Source organism: Rhinolophus hipposideros, assembly GCF_964194185.1.
Source record: "Rhinolophus hipposideros genome assembly, chromosome: 6".
NCBI lineage: Eukaryota > Metazoa > Chordata > Mammalia > Chiroptera > Rhinolophidae > Rhinolophus > Rhinolophus hipposideros.
The window spans coordinates 89,465,049-89,487,852 of NC_138052.1; the positions used below are offsets into that span (position 1 = coordinate 89,465,049).

The 22,804-nt window shown below is 39.0% G+C and overlaps 1 protein-coding gene across 1 annotated transcript; it reads right to left on the bottom strand.

Annotated features, from left to right (window-relative positions):
• Nucleotides 1–13,619: 13,619 nt before the first annotated feature.
• On the bottom strand, nt 13,620–22,250 carry CCDC195 (coiled-coil domain containing 195; the record flags this gene model as incomplete). The annotated part of the gene is made up of 3 exons (XM_081051750.1): nt 13,620–13,743; nt 18,369–18,615; nt 21,989–22,250. The coding sequence occupies 3 exons, from the start codon at nt 22,248–22,250 to the stop codon at nt 13,620–13,622; spliced, it is 633 nt and encodes a 210-aa protein (XP_080907876.1).
• Between the last annotated feature and the right edge of the window lie 554 nt (nt 22,251–22,804).

The following is a 22,804-nucleotide window of genomic DNA, read 5'->3' on the forward strand; positions in this document are numbered from 1 at the left end:
ATACATGACAAAAGGGACTTTGCAGAAATGCTTAATTTAAGGTTGTTGAGATAGAGAGATTATTCTGGATTATCTGTGTGGACACCAAGAAATCACAAGAGTTCTTAAAAGCAGAAGAGGGAGGCAGAACCAGACGTCAGAGTGATGTGATGTGAGAAAGACTCCCCCAACGCCCATTACTGGCTTTGCACATGGAGGGAAGGGACTATGAACCAAGGATGTGGGTGGAATCTAGAAACAGGAATAGGCAAGAAAACATGTTCTCCCCTAAAGCCTTCAAAAAGGAACCCCATGCTGACCGTACTTTGATTTTAGCCCAGTGGGACTTTTGTAGACCACCAGCCTACATAATTGTAACAGAATAAATGTGTGCTGTAAGCCACCAAGTTTGTGACAATCTGTTATGGCAGCAGAAGGAAACTAATACAACAATTAAGTGCATTTTTACATGTGTGTAAATTTGTGTAAGCACTACCCAGAACAAGACATACAACATTTCCAGTTATGTAGACATTTCCTTCATGCCTCTTTCCAGTCAAAATCACCCATTGGGGAGCCACTATTCTGACTGCTTTCTTTATAGATGAGTTTGGCCTGTTCCTGACCTTCTTACCCTATGCTCGTTGGAGTTTAACTTCTTTCTTTTAACATAATACTTTTGAAGTTCATCTATCAATTCCATTTATTTTTATTGCTATGTAGGATTCCACTGTATGCATATATCACAATTTGTTCTTTGACTCTTTTTCTTTGTTTCTAGCTTTTATCTATTAATAATCATGTTTGCTGAATGTTCTTGTGCAAGGCTTTTAATGGACATATGCACTTATTTCTCTTGGAGATATATATAGTAGGAGTAGAATTGCTGGGTCTTAGATAGGTATATATTTAACTCTTATAAAAATTGTTAACAGTTCTCCCAAGTGGTTGTACTATTGCAGAATCATTTTGCAGATTTGAGTCAGCTGCAGAAGCTCTCTCAGAAGCTGCCTTTTGTCATAGTTATTCATGAAAAGGATGTGCTTTGTGGCATCATATTGCACAGGGCTCATTACCAGGTTGCTTGGAGGAGAGCAAAGGGCTAGGTGAGACCATGGTTGGAATTCTATGCTTTAGATTTTCACCTGCCATTTCAAATACTTAACACTCACTGTTCAGGGTACTTGTCAGACTCAAAAGTTGATATTATGAAACTTAGCACTAATAATGTGTCAGTCACTATTTGGAAAAATATTAGCTGGATGGCAGATATAAAAAAGACCAAAGGAAGAGGAGAAACAGACAGGACGTCTTGGATGTGGGATACTGCTATGCTATTGTATAACAGAATGAAATGAGTGTGATGACTCCTGAGTCAGGTGGTGTAGGGGTCTTGCCAGAAGCCGTATACCAACTAACTTCTGGAGACTCTGAGGAGACATGTATCTGCTGATCATTATGCATCTAGTTTTCAAAAATCCTAAAGTTCACAAATATTCTAGTCCCCCAGACTTCCATCATCCTTCCTTCATGCTTCAGTTGGTGATGAGATGACAAATACAGCCAATCCTCATTATTCATGGACTCTGTATTTGTGAATTCACTTTCTCTATAAATTTACTTATAACTCCCCCCATCAATCAATACTCATTGCTCTTTTATAGTCATTTGTGGACATGCACAGAGTGACAAAAAAAAAAAAAGTGAGTCCCCAGGCACATGTCCCCAGCTGATATTGAACAAGTTGATCTCTGCCTTCCTGTTGCAGCTTTCAGGCTGTAAACAAGTACCTTTTCCATGGGCTATCACTGTCATGATTTTTGCATTTATGTGTTTTTTGTTGGTGATTTTGATGTTTAAAATGGCCCCCAAGCAAGAAGTGCTGAAGTGCTGTCTACCGCAGGAAAGCTGTGATGTGCTTATGAAGAAAACACGAGTGGTAGATAAGCTTCCTTCAGGCATGAGTTATAGCGCAGTTGGCTGTGAATTCCTTACTGAATCACAATACATACTCATATTAAATAAGGTGTCTTTAAACAGAAACACACATAAAACAAGCTTACATGTTGATTAGTTGATGCAAATTTTGTGATCAGAGGCTCACAGGACCCTAACCCTGTAATTCCCCGAGGAGCAATTGTTCAGTATTTGCTAATTCAGTGTTTATGGTGAGGTTATAGAACAAAACTATGCTGAATAATGAGAATCCACTGGATATAGACCACACACCCTCAATTCCACTGATATCCTTGAGAAAGTCTCAGTGATAAAACACACCACACTAATATGGAAACAACAGGAAATGTAGAGTTCTTAATGACCTACTGAAGGGATTTCTTTAGGTTGGAGCCAAACTTCACATAAGTTCATTCTGATCTCTTTTATTTTCAGGGCGTATGGCATTGTTGTTGTTCATATCTGTTTTTTCCTCCTTAAAACAGATAACAACTTGTGCCCATGTCCAGAGAACCATAAAATGTCAGTGGTGACAAGACCCTCAGATCTATCAGTCCAACTCCCTCTTTCCCCAATGACAAATTTGTGGTCCAGCGAGGTGGAGGGATTGCCATGATCTGAAATTCCATTCATTTTACTGCCTTTGATTTCATACATATGAATCGAGCTGAGGAGAGGAGGTAACGATAACAACTATATGTGAAAATCATGTTAAATAACCAACCCAGTAAGAATAAATTCTGTATTGTCAGCATCCTGTATACTTGGGTGATAACCGTAAGTAAAAGCGATAGTTTCTCAGATAGTTTAGAACTCTATCATTGCACGTCCAGGTCCCATCCAATCAGATGACACGATCAATCAATATTGTCGTATGGCAGAGAAATCTTTTGACTGGATGATTGCCAGCTCACTCTGTCTCTGTGTGAAGGAATGCTCTGCATTTTTGATGGGTTATTAGATGCACTTTCGTTACAGTAACACTTGGGGGAATGCCCAATTTACTCACTTCATGAACATGGAACTGAGTTCTTTCTCCACCAATGCAGATTGGTGTGAGCACCTAAGAGGTTGTTTCTGATCTTCAGAACACAGACATTTGATTTGATCATTAATTTTATATTGGACATCCTGAAGTAATATTCAGTATCTCAATTATTCAGATGTTTATTACGAGCCAATATTTTATTATATATTATTATTATATATGCATGTATATATATAATATATATATATGTATATATATATTATATATATATATAGTAACGGTACCTATAATTTGTTTTTTTGTACTGAGAGAAGGATGATGCCACAGTCTGGAGGGAAGTAACCATGCCAGAAATGTCAGGTGCTGGAATGTGTGAATTATGCTGTTATTCATGCATGATGGTGAGGCTACCAGCTCATCCTGTGACATAAGCTCTGTGTTGTTTTTCTGTGTAATCAGTAACATTTCCCTCATCCTGAGAGTTGTTTTTCTGTGTAATCAATAACATTTCCCCTGATCCTGAGAGTTTGCTATAGATAGTTTGGAAAATAAAGAGTGAAGAAGAGAATAATTTACTCATAATTCTACCTCTCAGAGATGAGCACTTCAGTGTTTTATCCTTTGTGTGTATATACTCATTGTATTTTGCTTTTATTTATATATACAAAATGGGATTATGTGCTCTATCTCATACAGTTTAAGTTTAATGCATCATGTTTATATTCCTATGTCATGAAATATTCTCCAAAAACTATAAAATCCATCATGCTCCCAAATTTACTAAAGCAACCCCCAAGTTTTGGACATAAAAGCAATTTTTTGCTCTTTAAAATAACACCGCAATCAGTATCTTTGAATATTTTTGGCATAGCTCTGATAGTTTCCTCTAGATAAATTCCTACACCTGTCCTTACTGGGGTAAGGGGTCTGGAAGACTTTCGTAGTATTGGCACAAGGCTCCCTGGGACCGTTACAGTGGTCAGGCCTTTTGATGTGATGACGGGAGGGAAGGAGGTCTCCCTCTTTCTGGTGGCAGATACCCTAGTCAAGGCTCCAAACTGACCACTTGAGGCAGAGCCTAATGCCCTGCTTTGATAGAATTTGCCTCTCATTCTAACTGTTTTCTGGAGGAGGGTACCTGTGGTTAAAAAAAATCTTGCTTTTAAAATTAAATCTGCAAATCATGATTCTTTATGACTAAAGCTGGTATATTGGTGAAAAAATTAATAACACTGTACACAAACGCTGTTTGAGTCGTTAAAAGGAGAACATACATTTTTGAGGTTGCTTCCCCTTTGACATTTTCTCAAAGCCAAAAAGTCCAAGCACAGAAGACCTGGCCCAGTTTCCTTTTAAGTTTTTTTTTTGACAGCATTCATAAGCGGATCTGGCACACTGGCCTTAGAACTCCCAGAACAGTAACTCTTCCACCGAAAACCTCAATACATATGCATATTATGTAGAGATGCAATTTAGTTTTCTTTCTTTGTGTGTGTGTTCCAGGTAAATGTTTCACCATTTTTCACAATGGGTTTGGGCTTAAAAACACCCAAATTGTCTGAAGAATAATGACAACTAACAGTTGTGGGAAATCAGCTGGGATATGGGCTGTGCCTAGGTTCTTTATATACCTATTTTATTCTTCGAAACAGCCTTCCCCTGCTCAGTATTTTATAACAGATGAGCAAATTGAACCTCAGAGAAAAGACTTTCCTCAAATCTGTATGTGAAGAGCTAGACCTGTTTGGTTTCACAATAACTCTGCTCCCCTGGGGTTCGGACCATGGTTCCTCATTCCAAGTGATTTCTCTGCATCCCCACCACGATTTCAACCACTGATTTTCTCATTCATTTAATGCATGTGGAGCAAATGCCCTGAGTCAGATATTCGGAATAGAAAAACGACCAGACAGCCCTCACCTTTGATGGTTTGGAGAGGAAGACATGGTATCTAGCAACAGAGTGCATTGTGATGGATAGTACAAAGAACTGTGAAATCTTAGAGAGTACGTGACCTCGGCAGCCGGTCAGATTACCTCAAGGCCTACCCTGTTGACTTTCATTTCTCTAATATTTTCTCATAGTCAAATTCAGTCTCACACATGTTCACACACTTTTGCAGATCCTCATGCACACTGTCATACAACTCCCCAGGCAGTAAATGAGTGCCAAACAATGGAACAGAGAATATGCACAGAGAATAAGGAGATCAGAGGAGATGGAGATGGCTTCTGGGAGCAGCAATTAAGGGTAGCTATGGGTGTGTACCTGCTTGTTCCACACCTGTGACTGTGGATGAATGAGTATGATTATCCTGGAGCAAGCAGAGAATGAGGCCAGGGCCTCACGTCCCTCAGGATTGAGGGGCTGGGTGGCACAACCAGGAAAGCAGAGGTGATATCTGAGAGTGAGGGGATTTAGAAGGGATAGTGAAGGAGGAGAGAGTGACTGCACTGAAGTTCGTCCCACTAAGCCCCCTCTTCTGTCTCCCCCCAGGGAAGAGAGGCTCATGTGACAGGTGGAAGAGCTGCACCCTAAGTGTGGGGTCTCCAGAGAACTGCACAGAGGTGGATTGTGGTAGCCTGGGAGATGCAGGACTAGGACTCTTCATATCCCTGCACTTCTGGGCTCTGTCGCGTTAGAGGCCTTGATTCCCTAAAGTGGGTACTCTCTTTCCAGGCAACACAGTGAGGGTTCTATTGAGTCACAAGCCACTGCTGTTGCCCGGCACTTGGAACTCCTGTGTGCAAGGTTAGCAGATGAGAAGAGTCCCCATCGTGGGAGGTCGCTGACCTTGACCCACAGGGGGAGCAGGGCGGCTGTTAGAAGTGGGAACAAGGACGAACACGTGTAGGACTCAGATCATCAGGTGCATATTCTAGATATTCATCGAGATATTCCCTAGTTTTCAGGATCCTCCCAGGAACATATTTTCTAAGAGCTCTTTCTATGATGCTGTGGGCAGATAGGGTTGAAAATTGCTGAGTGAATCTCTTTTTTCTCATTCTGTTTCCTTCCTAAGATAACTTGCACTGTATTCATAAGAGATAGATAATGGAGCTAAGATTCATAAGTAGGAGAAATTCAACATACATCTTAGGTAATAAAAACTCAGGTGCTTTATTTAATCTGGAGAAGAACAGAGAGCACGTAGAAACATGGCAAATAAAAACAGGGAAAAGTCAGGTAGTTTTTTATTTTCCTATACTCCAGAATAACATTTTTCCCTTTTTCTTCTCACACTCACATTTAACAGAACAGCTATTGTTTTCTTTGTTATGATGAACTTACCCCAACTTATTGTTTTCTTCTGAATATTATTTATGTTCTAAGTTTTAGGCATGATTTGTTTCTTCTAGGATTAAGAAAAAGGTCTGTTGAGATTGCTTCTTTTCCCTTGAGAGATTTCTGTATTTTAGACAAACAATGATTTATTATGAAATTTCCATATTTTGTGTTCCTCTTTCCAAGGAGAAGGCTAGTACCACCCCTTACAAAGTGATAACCTCCTCCCCCAAGCTTCTTTCCTTCAACTGTGCTCTCACATTGGGTCCCTAGCTTGTGGAGTAAGAAGATCTGTCTATAGTGAGGAAATTCAAGTAGATACCTTTTAAACTATATCATCTCTGGACAACGTAGGACATAAAAAGCAATATTGTATCAATGGGGCATGGAGAGATTCGTGCCACTCTTAAGAATATAAAGGAAGCAGGGTTAGTAGTCCCCATCATATCTCTATTTAATTCACCAATGTAGGCCCCAAAGAAAGTTGATGGATTCTGGAGGTTGGCTGCAGACCACAGCAAGCAGGCTAAGGAACAGATAAATACAACCTCAGGTATATGGTATGTGGCCATTTATCGGGCAACCTCAGATATATGGAATGTGGCTATTTATCTGGCAAATACGTTCTTTTGGAACCCCATTAGAAAAGAAACAGTTTTCATTCACATGGAAGAGACAAGAATATACATTTATAGTTTTGTTCCAGGGCAATTTCAACCCTGTTGCTTTCTGATATATAATATAGTGGAAAGAAAGCTGCCCTGCCTTAAGATCTGTGGTTGACTGAATAAGATTCTTCTCCCCTACAGGTGCCCATGTCCTAATCTCTGAACCTGTGAATATGTTACATTGCATGGCAAAAAGGACTTTGCCGGTGTGATTAAGTTAAAGATTTGAGATAGGAAGTTTAGCTTGGATTATTGGGGTGTGGGGGGGAAGGCAATGTAATCACAAGGGCTTTACAAGGGAAGGAGGGAGGGAGGAGAGTCTGAGTCAGAGAAGGCAATGCAGTGTTTGGGGCGTGGGGAGAGAAAGAGAGAGAGAGAGAGAGAGAGAGAGAGAGAGAGAGAGAGAGAGAGAGAGAGAGGAGAGAGGAGAGAGGAGAGAGGAGAGGGAGAGAGGGAGAGAGGGAGAGAGGGAGAGAGGGAGAGAGGGAGAGAGGGAGAGAGGGAGAGAGGGAGAGAGGGAGAGAGGGAGAGAGGGAGAGAGGGAGAGAGGGAGAGAGGGAGAGAGGGAGAGAGGGAGAGAGGGAGAGAGGGAGAGAGGGAGAGAGGGAGAGAGGGAGAGAGGGAGAGAGGGAGAGAGGGAGAGAGGGAGAAGGAGAGAGGAGAGAGGAGAGAGGAGAGAGGAGAGAGGAGAGAGGGAGAAATTTGAAGGTGCTACTATGTTGGCTATGAAGAGAGACAGGCCATAAGCCAAGAAATGCAGCAGAAGCTGGAAAAGGCAGGGAACTGGATTCTCCCTTAGAGCCTCCAGAAGCAACACAGCCCTGCTGACTCCTTGATTTTAGGACATCTGACCTCCAGAACCATAAGATAATACATTGTGTAGTTTTAAAGCACTATTTTTGAGTAATTTGTTATGGCCATAATAGGAAACAAAAATTTCCCAGAGAACATCAGAGTGATGGCATGAGATAGGGTGGTTTCAGGGACTGGTGAATCAGCAGCTTACTGGCATAGTCAAGGTCTTAGGTTCTTTATAAAATTGCTCTTTGACATCCTCAGTGTGGTGTTTGCTGGTTTTCAGGCAAACCTCATGGTGACAAGAGTGCTGCTTTGGTTCCAAGCATTGCATCTTACACCTTACTACTCAGTCAGGAAGAGAGAATGATCTTTGTGTTTAATTTTTAGGAGTAAAGAACACTTTCTCATAACAGCAGAATATTTTTTGACCTGTATGTCCACCATTCTTTGTATTGAGATAGCTAAAGGAACATTGCAAAGAGTTGTGTGCATGTTGAGATATGATGTTGACTCTTTGAATGTTCTCATGTTTCGTGAGGATAAGAGATGGCATTCAGGGCAGTCTGCCCCAAATGGAGTGTTTGTCGAGAAGACGTGCATTTATTAAGTATTTGGAGACACAGATAATAAAGCATCTTCCATGGAGTGTCATAGGATTCCAAAGAAAACTTAATTGAACCCAAGTGGCTATTAGGGAGTAGCTATGGAAATAGTCATTAGCCTAAAGGCTTGTTGGAATCCTCTTTGGAAAGCTCTGAACTCAGACTTTAAAATGACCAAAATGTACCTATTTGCCTGCAGCAAATACTTTCTCAAAGTGATGTTTTGCTCCATAAATAGATTTCATTGACCGATTCCATTTATTAGTCTATTTGGTTAATTACGCTCCGTTTTGTCCAGAGGTCCTGCTGAGCAGGTGAGTGATGTCATGGTTCACTGCCATAAGGGGCTCTGTGTAGAAATTTGGCCAGAAACCTTCACAAGAATGGTTGCAATTTCAAGGTTTCCACCGCAGCTCAGCAACTCTGGAAGTGACAGTCCCTGTGGGAGGAGGTCCTTTGAAAGCTACTGATGAGAAGTGGCTCAGAGTTAGTTGAAATCTTTGGAAGTTGCTCCAGTCTTCACACAAGAAGTGAACTCTTTCAGTGTATATTTAAAAGGAGATTTTAAACATCATATTTCTTATGGGAAAAAACTTTGGGGCCATGTTCAGTCTTATTTACTATGTAAATTCTCTGTAGCCCCTGACTAGTGAAAGGAGAGCTGAGTTCACCAAGGGCAGAACTGTGGTGTCACGGAAACGGTACTGGGCCATGAGTCAGGAGCTGCGGTTTCTAAACATGGCCTGTCACTGATGTCCTGTACTGGGCTGGGAGTTGGAATGATCTACTTAACGTTTTCTTGAAAGCAAAGACCATGTTTTGTACATACTGCTACTACTGTTGCTATTGTTTTCTGAGTGCTTACTGTGTGCTAGGTATTGTGGTGGGTGCTTGACTAGCTCATGAAATCTCCACATGCCGGTCAATGTCAGTATATCTCCATTTCACAGATGAGGGAACTGAGGCTTAATGAAGCCCAGTGACCTTACCTAGGGTGCAGGGCTGTCTGGTTTCAAGGCCTGGGCACTTTCTTCCTTGAGATCTATGACAAGCAGCTTTGGTCCTAGCAAACGCTCACCTTTACAACAGCAACTCTCAAACTTGCTTGTACATTGGAATCACTGGGAGAGCTTTCCTTTAAAGAATACTGATGCTGAGGCCCATCCCCGATGACATAACTTGTCCGAGGTGCAGCTGAGCAATGGGATTTTTAATGCTCCTCAGTTTATTGTGTTTTGCAACCAGGATTGAGAACCTCTGCTTTACATGAAGTTTCAGGGTTTGGGGAGAGAAGGCCGGGGAGACACTTCCTGATTTTGAAGCTGCAGTTTTCTGAGCGCTGGCTTTTCTTGGAATGGCCTCTGGAAGAGCTCCTTTCAATTCTAGAGTCTTGGAGTTGGGACTAAGTGTCAGTGTGGCTCTAGAAATGTGAAGCACTTGAGAAAGGACATAAGTAAATATTTGGGAGGGAACCTTGAATGAATTGGTTTAGGACAGACTTGATGCTGGGGGCAGTTCTTTTTTTAAGAGAGAAAGAGTGTCTGTGTATGATGAAGTGATGGCAGGTTTCCACGTAATCGATCCAGACAAAACCATGACCAAAGGAATCGGCAGAGATGAAGAAGGCCATGAATTGGTGGACAATGTAGAATTATTCACATAGTAAATGAGATGATATAGTTAGGGAGAGACTAATTGGCTCACTTCTTGGACACCCATTTACCTGTCACGTATGACCATGGCCCATTTAGCAGATTACTTTTTCTAGTGCACTAAATGGTACAACACCTGGGCCAAGGAGTTATTTGCTTCTGAGCTATCCGTTCACTTTCCTGCTCTTCAGTGCCGAATGCTTTTCTTTTATTAAAGAGGGAGGTTTGTTGAAAAAAAAAATCGTATTTCAAAAATCATGACTCTTCTGGCTGTTTTAGAGTGAAGTTTTCTCCTACTCTGAAAGTCTTGCTTGCACGCCTATCTTTCCATCAGAAGTGAGTTCCTGGTTTGAAGTAACAAGTAACCCTATGTGAAATAGAAATCCTCAAGGTTAAGGGAGAAAGGAAAGAGAATGGGTGTGGCTTGGAAATTAATGCTGGGTGGAATTAGGGACAATTTTCATGCATGAGTTTCATGCATGCACAATTATGATTGATAATCATGTTCCCTAAAGAAGAGGGGTGCTATATTTCTTGGAGCGCTCATAACAAATATGGGTATTTATGGTATTCATAAAATTGTATTGAGAAGATGGCAGAATGAATTTTTTTTATCATTGTTAAGAATAGATTTTTAATTTGTCCTCAGATTCAGACATTTCAATGTAAGAATTTTGAGGTGTCTGCAGGAGTAATTCTAGTGGAAGAAAAAGGAAACATGAGAGTTATTTCTTGAATGTAAACCTGAATGCCATAAAGAATTATCTTTTAATAAAACCCAGACAGGAACAAGTTCAATCTCTTTCTGAGTTCAGGGTGAATTGTGTTTCAAGTTTAACTCTTTAAGGTCCTTTCAATAATGTCAAATTATTAAGTACGTGTGTATGAGATTGGGTAAATTCAATCTTTCTTTTCTCACCTTTTAGCAAACTGATTGTAAGTGGATCATTGTAGTCATGAAATATTTTGACTGCTTTGTGGCAGTAATGATGAAGGCAGCAATCAAAACAGAATTAAAGGTATACCAGGTCTTTTATTTATTCCTGTGTAAGAAAGAATATTCTATGATTACATGCTTTTTCAAACACAGCTTGAATGAATGAATATTTTTCTGCATCGACATTTAAAAATTAAGTATATCTGCCAGTGACTAAACTCAGTCTCTTAAGGAAGGAATATAAATAAACAATTTTTTTTTTTGTAAATTTGAATCACCACACACTTCTCTCCCAGATTGCTTTATCATATCCTTTCAAGTTCTATGGATGATGTTTTCCATAATCAGCAGGTACTACTGTATTTTGCCTTTTATTTTGCTGGTAAATCTATCAAGCTCCAGGATTGTGCCGACCAGGACTCAGGATTTTCTAGATTTGGACCAAGGAATAAAATGAACACCATATGGTTTCAGATGGTGCCTGTACACAGCTATCTTTCTGGTTAAGTGTATTCTAGCTTCACAGCTTAGGGAGAAGAACTAGTTCAAGGCAATAGAACAATGGGAGCAGAAAGAATTGGGAGGCTAGGAAAATTGCCAGGGTTCCCGTTTGACTCAGAACACATCATTTGTCTTCTTTTGTTTCCATATGTTCATTTGTTAAAAGAAATTTGCAGAAGACCATATTTATGAAAGCAAATAGCTTTGGCAGACATTGGTGTATGCTGATAGTAGACTGATGTAGTTGTTAATTTTTGGCTTTCACCACCCACAGAGTTATTAATTTGTGCCCTTTTGGTAGTATTGATGACCATTCAATACTAGAAATTCATCATGGAGTGGTTTCCTCTTCCTATGAGTACTTCTTTCTCTTTACATGTAAAGCACATGACTGAATGCTAGGGAAGTGTCTTACTGTCCATCAATTAGCTGATGACCGAATCATCAAGTTAACCAAGAGAAAATTAAAAGCTGGGGGAAAAAAAGCTAGAAATTTTGTATATAAATTTTTATCAATTCAACATCTTAATTTATAATTAGGCATATGTTGGGAGTCTTGAATGGAACATTTTGAATGGAACAAAATAACGGTGTCTTATATTTAGTGCTTTATGCAACATGTCCATATACATGATCTCATTTGATCCTTAGATATCCTGGACACTGAGAATGTAGAGATCATCTTCATTTAATTGAGAATGCCTCAAATTACAAACATTTTAAATTTAATGACTGCCTTAGTGTAGCCAATTCAGGGAACTCTTAAAGGAATGTTAGACTCATATGACTGTTAATTCAGTTCAGTTCACAGATCATGTACGAAATGCCAACCACATACTAGTCACTGAGCTTGGCATTTGTCGTCATACACTTGCCAATCATGCCATTGTAATTTGGGTGGCTGTCATTTATTGCTTGTTTTTTTCCTTCTTGGAAAATGTTTCTTTTCACCGATGTTAACACAAAATTCTCCATTTTCTAAATCTGCAGAGACTATAAATGTGCATAAACTAAAAATACCAGTAATCTCACAGGTGAATTATGTGATTTTACATCTCATTTGTATCTTTCCCCTCTGGTTGTAACTTTGCCCTAATGTACATTTGTCATAATTATGAGAATATTGTTGATCTTAAGGGAACATCACAAATAAATGAAGCATTTGACCCAAGAGGTGGCTTTTTCTCAGGGTATTGGTTGATTCATCCATTTCCCTTTTAGGAATCTGTCTGTGACTATTATAAATCTTTCTTAGTAATGGTTTGGACCATTCCTACACTTTACTTGTTTCAACTGCTTTTACTTCAACTTGGCACCAGGTTTGGGGAGCCCTGGACTAAGTTTTTTAGTATTTATAATAGTGGATCACAAGCAGGACTGTATAGCAGAAATCACCCTTGCAAAGCTTGTTTACAATGAGGATTTCTGGTCTTCTCTCTGCCTCCCAGCCTCTCAGCCAATTCAGTTGGTCTGGTATGGGGTCCAGGAATCTGCACTTTAGCAATCTGGAAATTTTAATATATTTGTTTTAAAAGGATATTAGCATTAGAACATAATTGCTGTAAACCAGGAATGGAAGAAGTTCTCTCGACTGGAAGTTGAGGAATTGGGGGAGTTCTGAGGTTTCCACCCATGAAGTAATGAAACTGAGCCCCCTTTTCTCTCCTTCCACCCAGGTATAGTGTCTTTGCCATCAGCCAGCCCACAGTTGTGCTGAGGCCACAATGTACGCTATGGGAGTTGGCTGTGTTTGTGCTCCCATGCCAGTGACACAGGATATCGAAAGACCCAATAAGCTAGTGTCAGTGAAATAGCAACACACTCTTAGCTATAAGGATAATCACTATTGTTTTGTACTATTAATCAAAACTAGAACTTTTTTTCTATTTCTGTTATGGTTTAATCTGGAAAGTGACACTTGTAATGTGAACAACAGTATTGTCTGATGGCATAACGCAGATACTGAACACTTAGCACACAATTTATTCACATTTAATGGCTCATGTGCTGCCTACAGACACAATAGCTGCTGTGCTCATTTAACATTAGTATTCAACAACCACATACAGTAATCGCTTCCCTTTCTTAGCCAAGTCCATTGACAAGGTCGCTGGCCTGATGCCAAGTATGTTGTGTGTCTTACGAGGCATCTTGTCAGAGCTCTTTGAAGGGGAGGACACTGACCCAGCAAGGCCTTGGTGTTCTCATCTCTTGGGAATCAACTGTTTCTTAAATTTCACCACCTCACACATCCTATTCTGCAATGGTACTTAGCTGGCTTGTAGCCTGATTTGGTGAGTATTTCAAAGAACTTAAATTTTTGGAATATGAAGATATGTCCACGGGTAACAGGAAACCGACTGTCTTTATCTTGTCCCTAAAGAAAGCAGAATAAGAGGAAGAGAAATAAGACTCTTTAGTGAGTTTTTATGCAGAACATTTAGTATTTTCCCAAGCCACCAAATACTGCCTAAATTGTTAAAACTGCATTTTAAACATATCACAGTATTTTCTTTTTTGTTGACTTGATCAACAATAATGCAATACTCTATGTTGGAATTGACCTTTCAATTCAGGTCATTGGAATTGACCTTTTAATTCAGCCCAGTGAAGAGCGCTGACAAAACTGAAATTTGAAACTATTGAGGGAGGGCCTGGACGCCTGAGGACTATTAGCTTGATGTTTAAAGTTAAAGAATATCATGTTGTCTCAGGCAGAGGGCCTTTTCACATCCAAGCTCGTTAGTTGAAATGAAACAGAAATTTGAAGCAATTATTTCATAAGCCAGGTCAATTTACAGTTATGGACTTTGAAATAACTGAATATCCATCAGGTCTGAAGAATAAGGGGAGAGAGTAGTGACAGCAATGACCCAGGATTATCTGAGCAATTACATCTTTTCCTTTTGCCCACTTCTCCTTTTTCCTCCAAAAGTGTTATATAGAATTTTGACATAAACCAGGATAGTTTGCTCTTAGGAATAAGCCTAAAGAATAGTGTTTAAAATTGTTGCCTTTTCTCCACTTTTGTTCTCTCTCTCTCTCTCTCTCTCTCTCTCTCTCTCTCTCTCTCTCTCTCTCTCTGTCTCACTCAATAAGGCTATAATTTCAGTGAATGACTTTTAGTGGCCTGCATCTAAGGGAACACATATGTTCCCTCCCTTGGGAGAAAGGCCAGTGGTTCCATATATTGGGATCAATGAGATAATAACTGCTGCCACTTAGTAAGCACTCACTTCACTATCTCACTTATTCTTCACAAAAACAATATTATGATTCCCTTTTTACAGAAGAGTAAACTGGCATAAGAGTTTCCCAAGACTGTGCTGTTGGTCAGTGATGGAGTCATGATTTTAGCCCTGTGATTCCATAGGCTGCCTTCTTATCCACCTTGTATAAAAAAAAAGAGAGAATATATATATGTTAATGTGTCTTGTTTCTCCTATCAGTGAAAAAAAACCAGCATTTGCAATTTTAATTTACTCTATGGACCCTTAAGTGTCAGAGGAAAAGATTGGATCTCTGCGTCAAAATTTAGGAAAAATTACAATTCCCATCTCTAGTATCTGAAGAACATTGGTTCTTAGAAATATTGACACTGGATTTTCTGTAAAATACTTTCTTTGTACAATAGGGAAAAAGTTCATAAGCAAATTACGCATGATGTCTGACTGATTCAAAGAGCAGTTCAAACAATTTGTTCTCCATAAGTCTTTGTAAAATTCTTTGAGAGCTATTAGAAAGTAAATAAATTTACCAAAAGATGAGAGGACAGATGTAATGACATGTTACTTTACTAGTTAATCCTTGAGAAAGTAAAAGACAAAATAAAAAAGGACTGAAAAAGAAGAAAAAAACATGCTTAATTTCTACTCAACAATTCCCTGTGTCTACGGGACTTTATGCCAACCCAGCTGTTGATTTTAAGCTATTACTGACTTTCTTGTTTCAACACAATCCTAAAATTGGCTCAGTATTTCTAATTAAAGTATATTCCAAATTAGAAATGGATGGTGTTATGATAGTTTATTTATTGGCACTTGGAAATTGGAAACTGTTTTGCTTCAGAAAAATAATATGTTATCAACTTTGGGTTGGTTCCCAAATTATCACAGAAATTAATATAAATTGAAATGGGTAAATTGATACTACCATATTTCTTAATTAGCATTGTAGGACTGTGAGAATAATGGTTTAAGTGCAAAAAAATAAAACATTACAAAACGTGCACTGTGCAATTTCAAACTATGTAGACACAAACCTGGAAAGATATCGATTAAAATCTGAATGGTGGTTGTTCATTTAGTGGGGATATGGAAGATTGTCCTTTTTATACATTTTACTTTGAATATTGCATTTATATTTTTCGTAATTTGCAATTTTTTTACAATGAACATTTTGTGCTTTATATAACTTTATAGATATAAAATATATATAAATATATATACATATTTATATATAAAATATAAATATATATATATATATACATATGTATATATGTATATATATATATATATTTTAGGCAAAGGACACCATTTCTGCCTTTCTTCCCTCTTTGAAAACCCAATGGCCATTGGAACACAATAGTTGAGTGTATGTTTCTTGTTTCTATATCCCACATATGCTCTGTCAACAAACTTTGTTGACTCCACCTTCAAGACATATTCAGAAAGCGCTTCTACTGTTATTACCCTTGGCCAAGAAATGACCATTTCTTGCCTAGATTACTTTTTTATCCTTAAACTTGGTTTCTTTGTTTTCTGTATTGTTTTTTCTATAGTCTTTTCAAAACAGAGCTCCTGACATGATCTTTTGGTTTTGTTTCCATGAAAAGAGTATGTTACGCACTCCAATTCACTTGGAATCAATTCAGAATCATCGGAGGGGAGTGGAAGGCCACCCATTAGCCTTTTGCCTTCGTCTGTCCCTGCTTTCTTGCTTGCTCACTCCATTGTAGTCACACCAGCCTTCTTACCCTGCTTCAAACACCAGTCATGAGCCTGCCCAGCTCTCCTGCATTTGCTCTTCTCAACACCTGGAAAGTTTCTTCCTCAACTCCCCAAATTCTCAGAACTCTCCGTCTCCTTTCTTCACACAAATGATGAGGCTTTTTCTGGCTATGATATAAAAATTTCAACAATGCTTTTTTCCCTAACTTTTTTTCCTTTTAATCGGTTTACTTCTCTTTTAGCACTTACCATTATCAAACACAACATACACTTTATATGTTTTCATGTTTATTGATTATCATGTTACAAAGGAAAAATCTCCACATAGGCAGGGATTTTTGACAATTTCTAAAATTGTCAAAAATCTACTGTATCCTCAGTGCCTAGAATTCCGCACGTAGTACACCCTCAGGGTGTATTTCTTGAGTGAATCAATATGTGTAATGAAAGCATAAAAAATAGACTGAAAGGTTAGGAAAGAAACTTATGGTAACACTTACCCCTTTGGAGGACTGGGGGAGAGAGGTCTAGGCCCTTTCTCTTTATCAGTAACTTTTCCCCCTTTTATATATAAAACTACCTGAAGAAAATATGACAAAACTCTTACAGATGAATACATTGGTATTTGTAACATTAATTTCTGAATATTTCTGTACTTTGAAAATGTTCATAAAAACATTTTTTTACACATTTTCCCCATAATTACTGGATAAAGAACATACTCCTAACATTTCCAGGGAAGACTTTTATGATCTTGCTCACTTATGCACCCTCATTCACTTCACTCCATTTGGTTTTCCCAACAGTCAGGATTTCTTCTCTCTTCCTGTCTTTTTTGCTCTACGTGGGGTGACCTTCCCACTTTTCTTGGCTGGGCGAAGGCCAGGTGTCCTTCATGACACAGGTTACTCTCTCTGCTCCTGCCATAGAACTTTCCACAAGTGAAACACAATTTTCATCCTGTCTTGTAAAAGTCAAATAAGATGGCTCAACTTTTGTACCCCACATCTTGTGGGAAGTCCCGTGCTATTTCCAATATTTATGAGAGTTCCTACAGGCCTATCATTTATGGTTATCCCTTGATTTGATTTTCTGTCACTGTCAAATTAGATAACTCCCTTATTCTCTCCACAACCATATTCGTTCCATGTTCTCTTCTCCAATGATCAGCTAATTATGGAATCCTGGCCCCCTTTTCCTTGATTTTACTCCTCCTACTCATAGGAGACAAATGGATAGGGACTCTTGTGAGAGTCTAGGACAAACTGGAGATTGGAAGGTAGGTAAGCACAGTGTGTGAGAAAGAAGGCATGCCCTAGCATAGTAGGGCAGATAAATTGTGCTTACTAGCGACAATCTGCTTTTGAAAGAACTCTTGACGCTACCCACTACAGGGGCCACCGGCCAACTTGCTTCTGAAAGATTCCCAGCTTGTGTCTCCAAAGTTTTCTCAGCCCCTCCCAATTCTCAGGCTATCCCTAACTCCCTGAATGCCAATTGATGTATTTTGCATAACAGACTGGTTTTCTTTTTGTCTCTTGGCTCTTGTGGGTTATGCCTAAAGGGTCCTTTTTTATGTCACAAAAAAACCCATTAAGGTACCTTCTCCCACAAGACCAGGTCTCTCTCAGAGAGGAATTCTGTGTTCAGCTTTTAAGGTAATTGTGTCTTCTTCCTGAGACACACTTTATTGTAGGGGACTGTTGACTTGTGTGTCTTTGTCACTAAATGAAACTTTCAAACAACATTTTGTTTTTGCTGACTCTTGTCTTGCTCAAAGTATGATCATTAACGCTTGAGGAGTAAGAGAAGACTAAATGTTGTCCACTTATTAGAGGTACCTATTAGAGAGTGACGTTTGGCCTCAGATAAATTTGTTCCTTTTGATTCTCAAAATGGACACATGTAGGATAGAGACTGCTTTGGCCTAATAGCCTATTTGTTTTTTTGTTTTTTTTCCTCTACTAGCTAAGACCTTGCTCATTCAGGAGAATGTCTCAGTACTCATCACAGCATACACCTTTTAAGTAGCTTGAGGCAGATTCTACATTACCTGCAACCAAAAGTATGCTCAGGGGAGGCTCTTTGGCTGGAATTATTGCTGGTCAAAGAATCGGCTGCAAAAACTTTTTCTTCATTGTCTTGCTTCTTGAATGAAGAACATGCCAGTGATTTAACTGTTCCCTGAGCTTCTAGAATTGCACTGTTTGGTTGTCTTTTCCCAGCTTTCCAGCGATCATTTGCAGCAAATGAATGAATTGGTGAGGAAATGGAGTAGCGTCTAACAATCATGACATTACCTATACAGGACACACAAAATTCAAGTTTAAAAAATTTACTTTTAATGAGGTCCACACATGGGAAGTTATATTGATAGTACTTAATTGAAACTAACTAAACAAGACAGTTTTTTGATTAATTTTATTTTACATAAAATACATCCATTCATTGATTTATTTGACCAATAATTGAGTGCCAACCATGTGCCAAGACTTTTTTTTGAAGAGATGGGATGTGGTAGTGAATAATATAAAGTTCTTGCCTGCATAAAGCTTACCCTTTTGTGTGGCAGACAGACAAACAATATATGGTGAAATTCAGGTAGTAATAGATTCTAGGAAGACAGGTAAGGCTGATGGAGGGCAAGGGGAAAGGGACAGAGGAGGGTGGGGGTCTGGAGGCTATTTAAATAGTGTGGTCAGGGAAGGCCTTTTGAATAGAGACAGCATTTGAATAGAGACTTTGACATATAGAGACAATAAAACAAAACTTTAAAGTGGAAGGAACATGGACTTCTAGAGATGTTCATTCTGGATGGTTTCCTCATGCCTGATTCTAGGAGAACCTGCTCAGCCACAGTCTCTCATCCCCTGAATGGCCACAAATAATTGAATTGGCTAGAGCTCACTGGCCTATAATTGTGTGTCTTGGCTTTGTTCAGGACAGTCATAATAAGGAAGCCTGGTGAATACGGGATGAAAGATGCCTTGTGTGGGAAACTGGCTTGCTGCTGAGAGAAATGGAGAGATCGGCGGCCTTAGTTTCTGAGGGCTTCCAATCCAATTTTTGTCCGTAAGTGTCTTCCGATAAATTCTTTTCTTGAGGTAAATCAAATCTTATGTGTTCCTTGTTACTAAAGCACCTTGATTAAAAGAGCTTTATTTCAGGGAGTCTTGGTTTGTCTGAATCTCAGCTCTAACTCTGCACTGACTGACCTGGGGCCAGTCATTCAACCTCTACTTAGATATCCAGTTGTTACCGGGGCCAATGACACTGACCTCATGGGTTGGTTTTCATTTTTTGGATTATTCAATGAATGTTTGTTGAACCTTTATTCTTTCTTGTCACCGAGTTGCCATTAAGGAGCAGGAAGTGTAAGAAAGCCCTGCCTTGTATTTAGGTTTTGAGAGTGCCAGAAGCATAATTATTTCTTATTTGTGTTTGATGCCCCAGTCTGCAGAACACAGCAAATTATTATGGCCATTGCAAAAACTGGAGGCCTCCTTGGCTTTTTATAGCTTGGAAGAGCAGAAGATCAAATTGTAGGCAGGAGTCTGGAGAGAGTTTAAGTTCAAATCTGTCTGAAGTGGTTAACTGCAAAGACTGTTCACAAATTACTTGGAAACACTTTCTGTGGCTGTGACATTACAGCTGCTACAATCATCTAAAAACAGGCTTGTGACAACTGGCAAATAGAAAAGTTTCTGTTTAGAAGGGTTATAAAACAAACTCTATACTGAAAGGTAGGAAAACACAACAGAAGAAGTTATGCTGATAATAGCAAAGTTAAGTTCATTCTTTTTTTTTTTTTTTTAAAGTTCATTCTTATTTGGGGTCTATACTCCAGCTTGACTGGTTAGCAAATAGAATCTCTGTTCATCTCCCAGGTCACAAATAGTCTGTATCTGTTAGTTTCTGAGTAATAAAAGGGAAAGGATATTCAACAGAATATCACAAATGGCTGCCTAGTGCCGTTTATCTGCTGCCAAGGATATGAGTAGATTGAAGAGAATCAGAGGTCCAGCAATGCTGGGGGTTCCCTGTAAAGAGTGCTTCTTTTATCTTCCTTATAGCGAATGAACTCTTTTCTAATAGTTCCAAAGTGAGAATGCATAGGGCAGGATATCAGTTGTGTGTTTAGCTCTTATTAATATTCTAACCTTCTCTAAGCTTGATGGCATACTCTCTGTTCTTTGTATAGTATAATACTTGTTTTAGAGTAGCACAAGATATATTAAGATCTTATATTACTTTGCCATTAAGATAAGCATCGTGGAAAATAGATTTGAAGGAGTGTTGTTTACCTTTGGAGTAAGGCAGTGGTTTCCAATGGGAGGAAATTTTGTCCTCTAGGTGACATGTGGAATGTCTGAAGACATTTTTGATGGTCATGATTGGAGGGGGGGAGGCAGTTACTTTTGGCATCTAGTGTTTAGAAACCAGGAGAACTGCAAAATACCCTACAATGTCCAAGACAGACCCTTACGAGACAGAATCATTCAGTTCTGCAGTAAGGATATATTACTAATACAAATGTCTTTTTGTCACCAGAATTTCAAATTTCATTATAGGTTATGCTTTCACTTTTGTTATAATAAATAACCAGCAGACAGAATTACTCAGATCTAGAGTTGTACTTGACAAAAAGGAAAAAGCCCCTGATTGGAACCTGTTTCCAGATTTGAAATATAAGGTCCCATTCTACAGAGAAAAGTAGCTGGTAAATATGACCTGTTCCATAGCTAAGCTGTTCAGAATCTCTATACAGCATTGTCTGAAGCCTTTGACAGATGATATTAAGAGCTTTGAGTATTTAATTATGTATATCAATTTTATTTGAATACACTGTGTGTAGGCAAGACAATTTAAATGTAAGGCGTAGTTTTCTTGCTCTGCTGATTTCTGACTTCATGTATAGTCTTCACAGTCAAAACTGTTTCCAGTAAAACGTGAGAGCTTTGATTTTTAGACTGTATTAGACATTGACACTGTACCTTGAAGTCTTCCACCTGGATAGTAGGTTGAATTATGTACAACATACATTCATATAGGACAGTAAAGTTCTTTGTAAAACATGGATAAGCAACAATATCTACCACTTGTTATGTCTTTGCCAGGTGCTGTACTAAGCACTTGGTCTATTATTGCAATTAATCCTCAGAACCACTTGAGATAGGTACTACGACATTTCTAAATGAAGAAAACAAAGATTAAAGATGAGTCAAGTGGCTAATGAGTGACCAATCATTGGCAAGCATATTTGGCTGACTTGATGTTCATACACATAACTATTGTGCGATATCATTCTAATTTAATAAGTGAGCATGCCTTTTGACATATACCCGTTCAGTGTTCTGTTATGTAGCATTTAAATGCTTGAAGCCAAGAGGGAAGAAACACATGGCTTTTACTGCGACTGGTTTCCACAACCTGCTATTCTTATCTTTCCAGGAATATTTGGAAATAGTTTTAATGTTGCCAAAATATGTTGCTTCAAGATGCTAAAGAAAATTTTGCCTCCAGATTCAAAATTAATTTACCAAAAGATACGGGATGGGACTCACCACTGTCACCACCAAATGATGCAATTATGTGAGAAGTACAATAAACCTACTATTTAGGAGATACTTGCAAAGATGGGCACAGCCCAGAGGAGCTATGGACTTTCTTTACCTTGGAGTTCCTGCATAGCTGGTGCTGACACAGTGGAAATACCACCATGAAGTGTTGCTGGAGACTGTCCAGGTGCGTTTCCGAGCTTACCAAGGTCTGTGACTTCCTCTTTCCATTCATCTGCTGATTGGCCCCCTGACTCTGGGGTTCTCTGACTACTTGAAATCAGCTTCATCCGAAGAGCTTGATTCTCTTTCTCCAGCTTCTCGATCTCTGCCCGCATCTCCCGGATAACTCTCAGGAGCTGGCCGTTAGCTTCCATTGCCTCTTCTCAGGTCGCTCTTGTTTGCTCCTCTGGGGAGACAGGTCAACTTTAGCGTGTAAGCCAAACGCACAACCTACTCAGTGGGACTAGTTGATCCTGCCCATAAACCTCCCTGAACAATAGATGTCATTCTTCTCTGTGCGATCTTTCAGCACCTGGGGAGTTAGACTGTCAAGAGAGGTAAAGGATTCCCATGACTTATTCATTCTGGGTTTTGTTTTTCAGAACAGAGCTTTTCTTTGTATTTTGTATTTCATATCAGTCCACAGTTCTAGAATGCTCCAAAAATGTCCAGTGAGGAACAGAGTTTCTTGTTTCTGTCATGAACTCACTACCCTAACAGTTACTCAGTTTTTTTCTCTGTTGCTACTTCTGGGATCAAATGGTTCATAGAATCACCAACTGTCACAAGTACATCAAAACCAACACATAAGAATTATGCCTTGTCTTCTCTGTAAAATATGTCATAATTCTGTTCTTTTTGGGTAAATTGTTCATTTTCACACCTGTTGATTAAGGGTAACAATAATTATAAGGGGTCTTAAGAATTG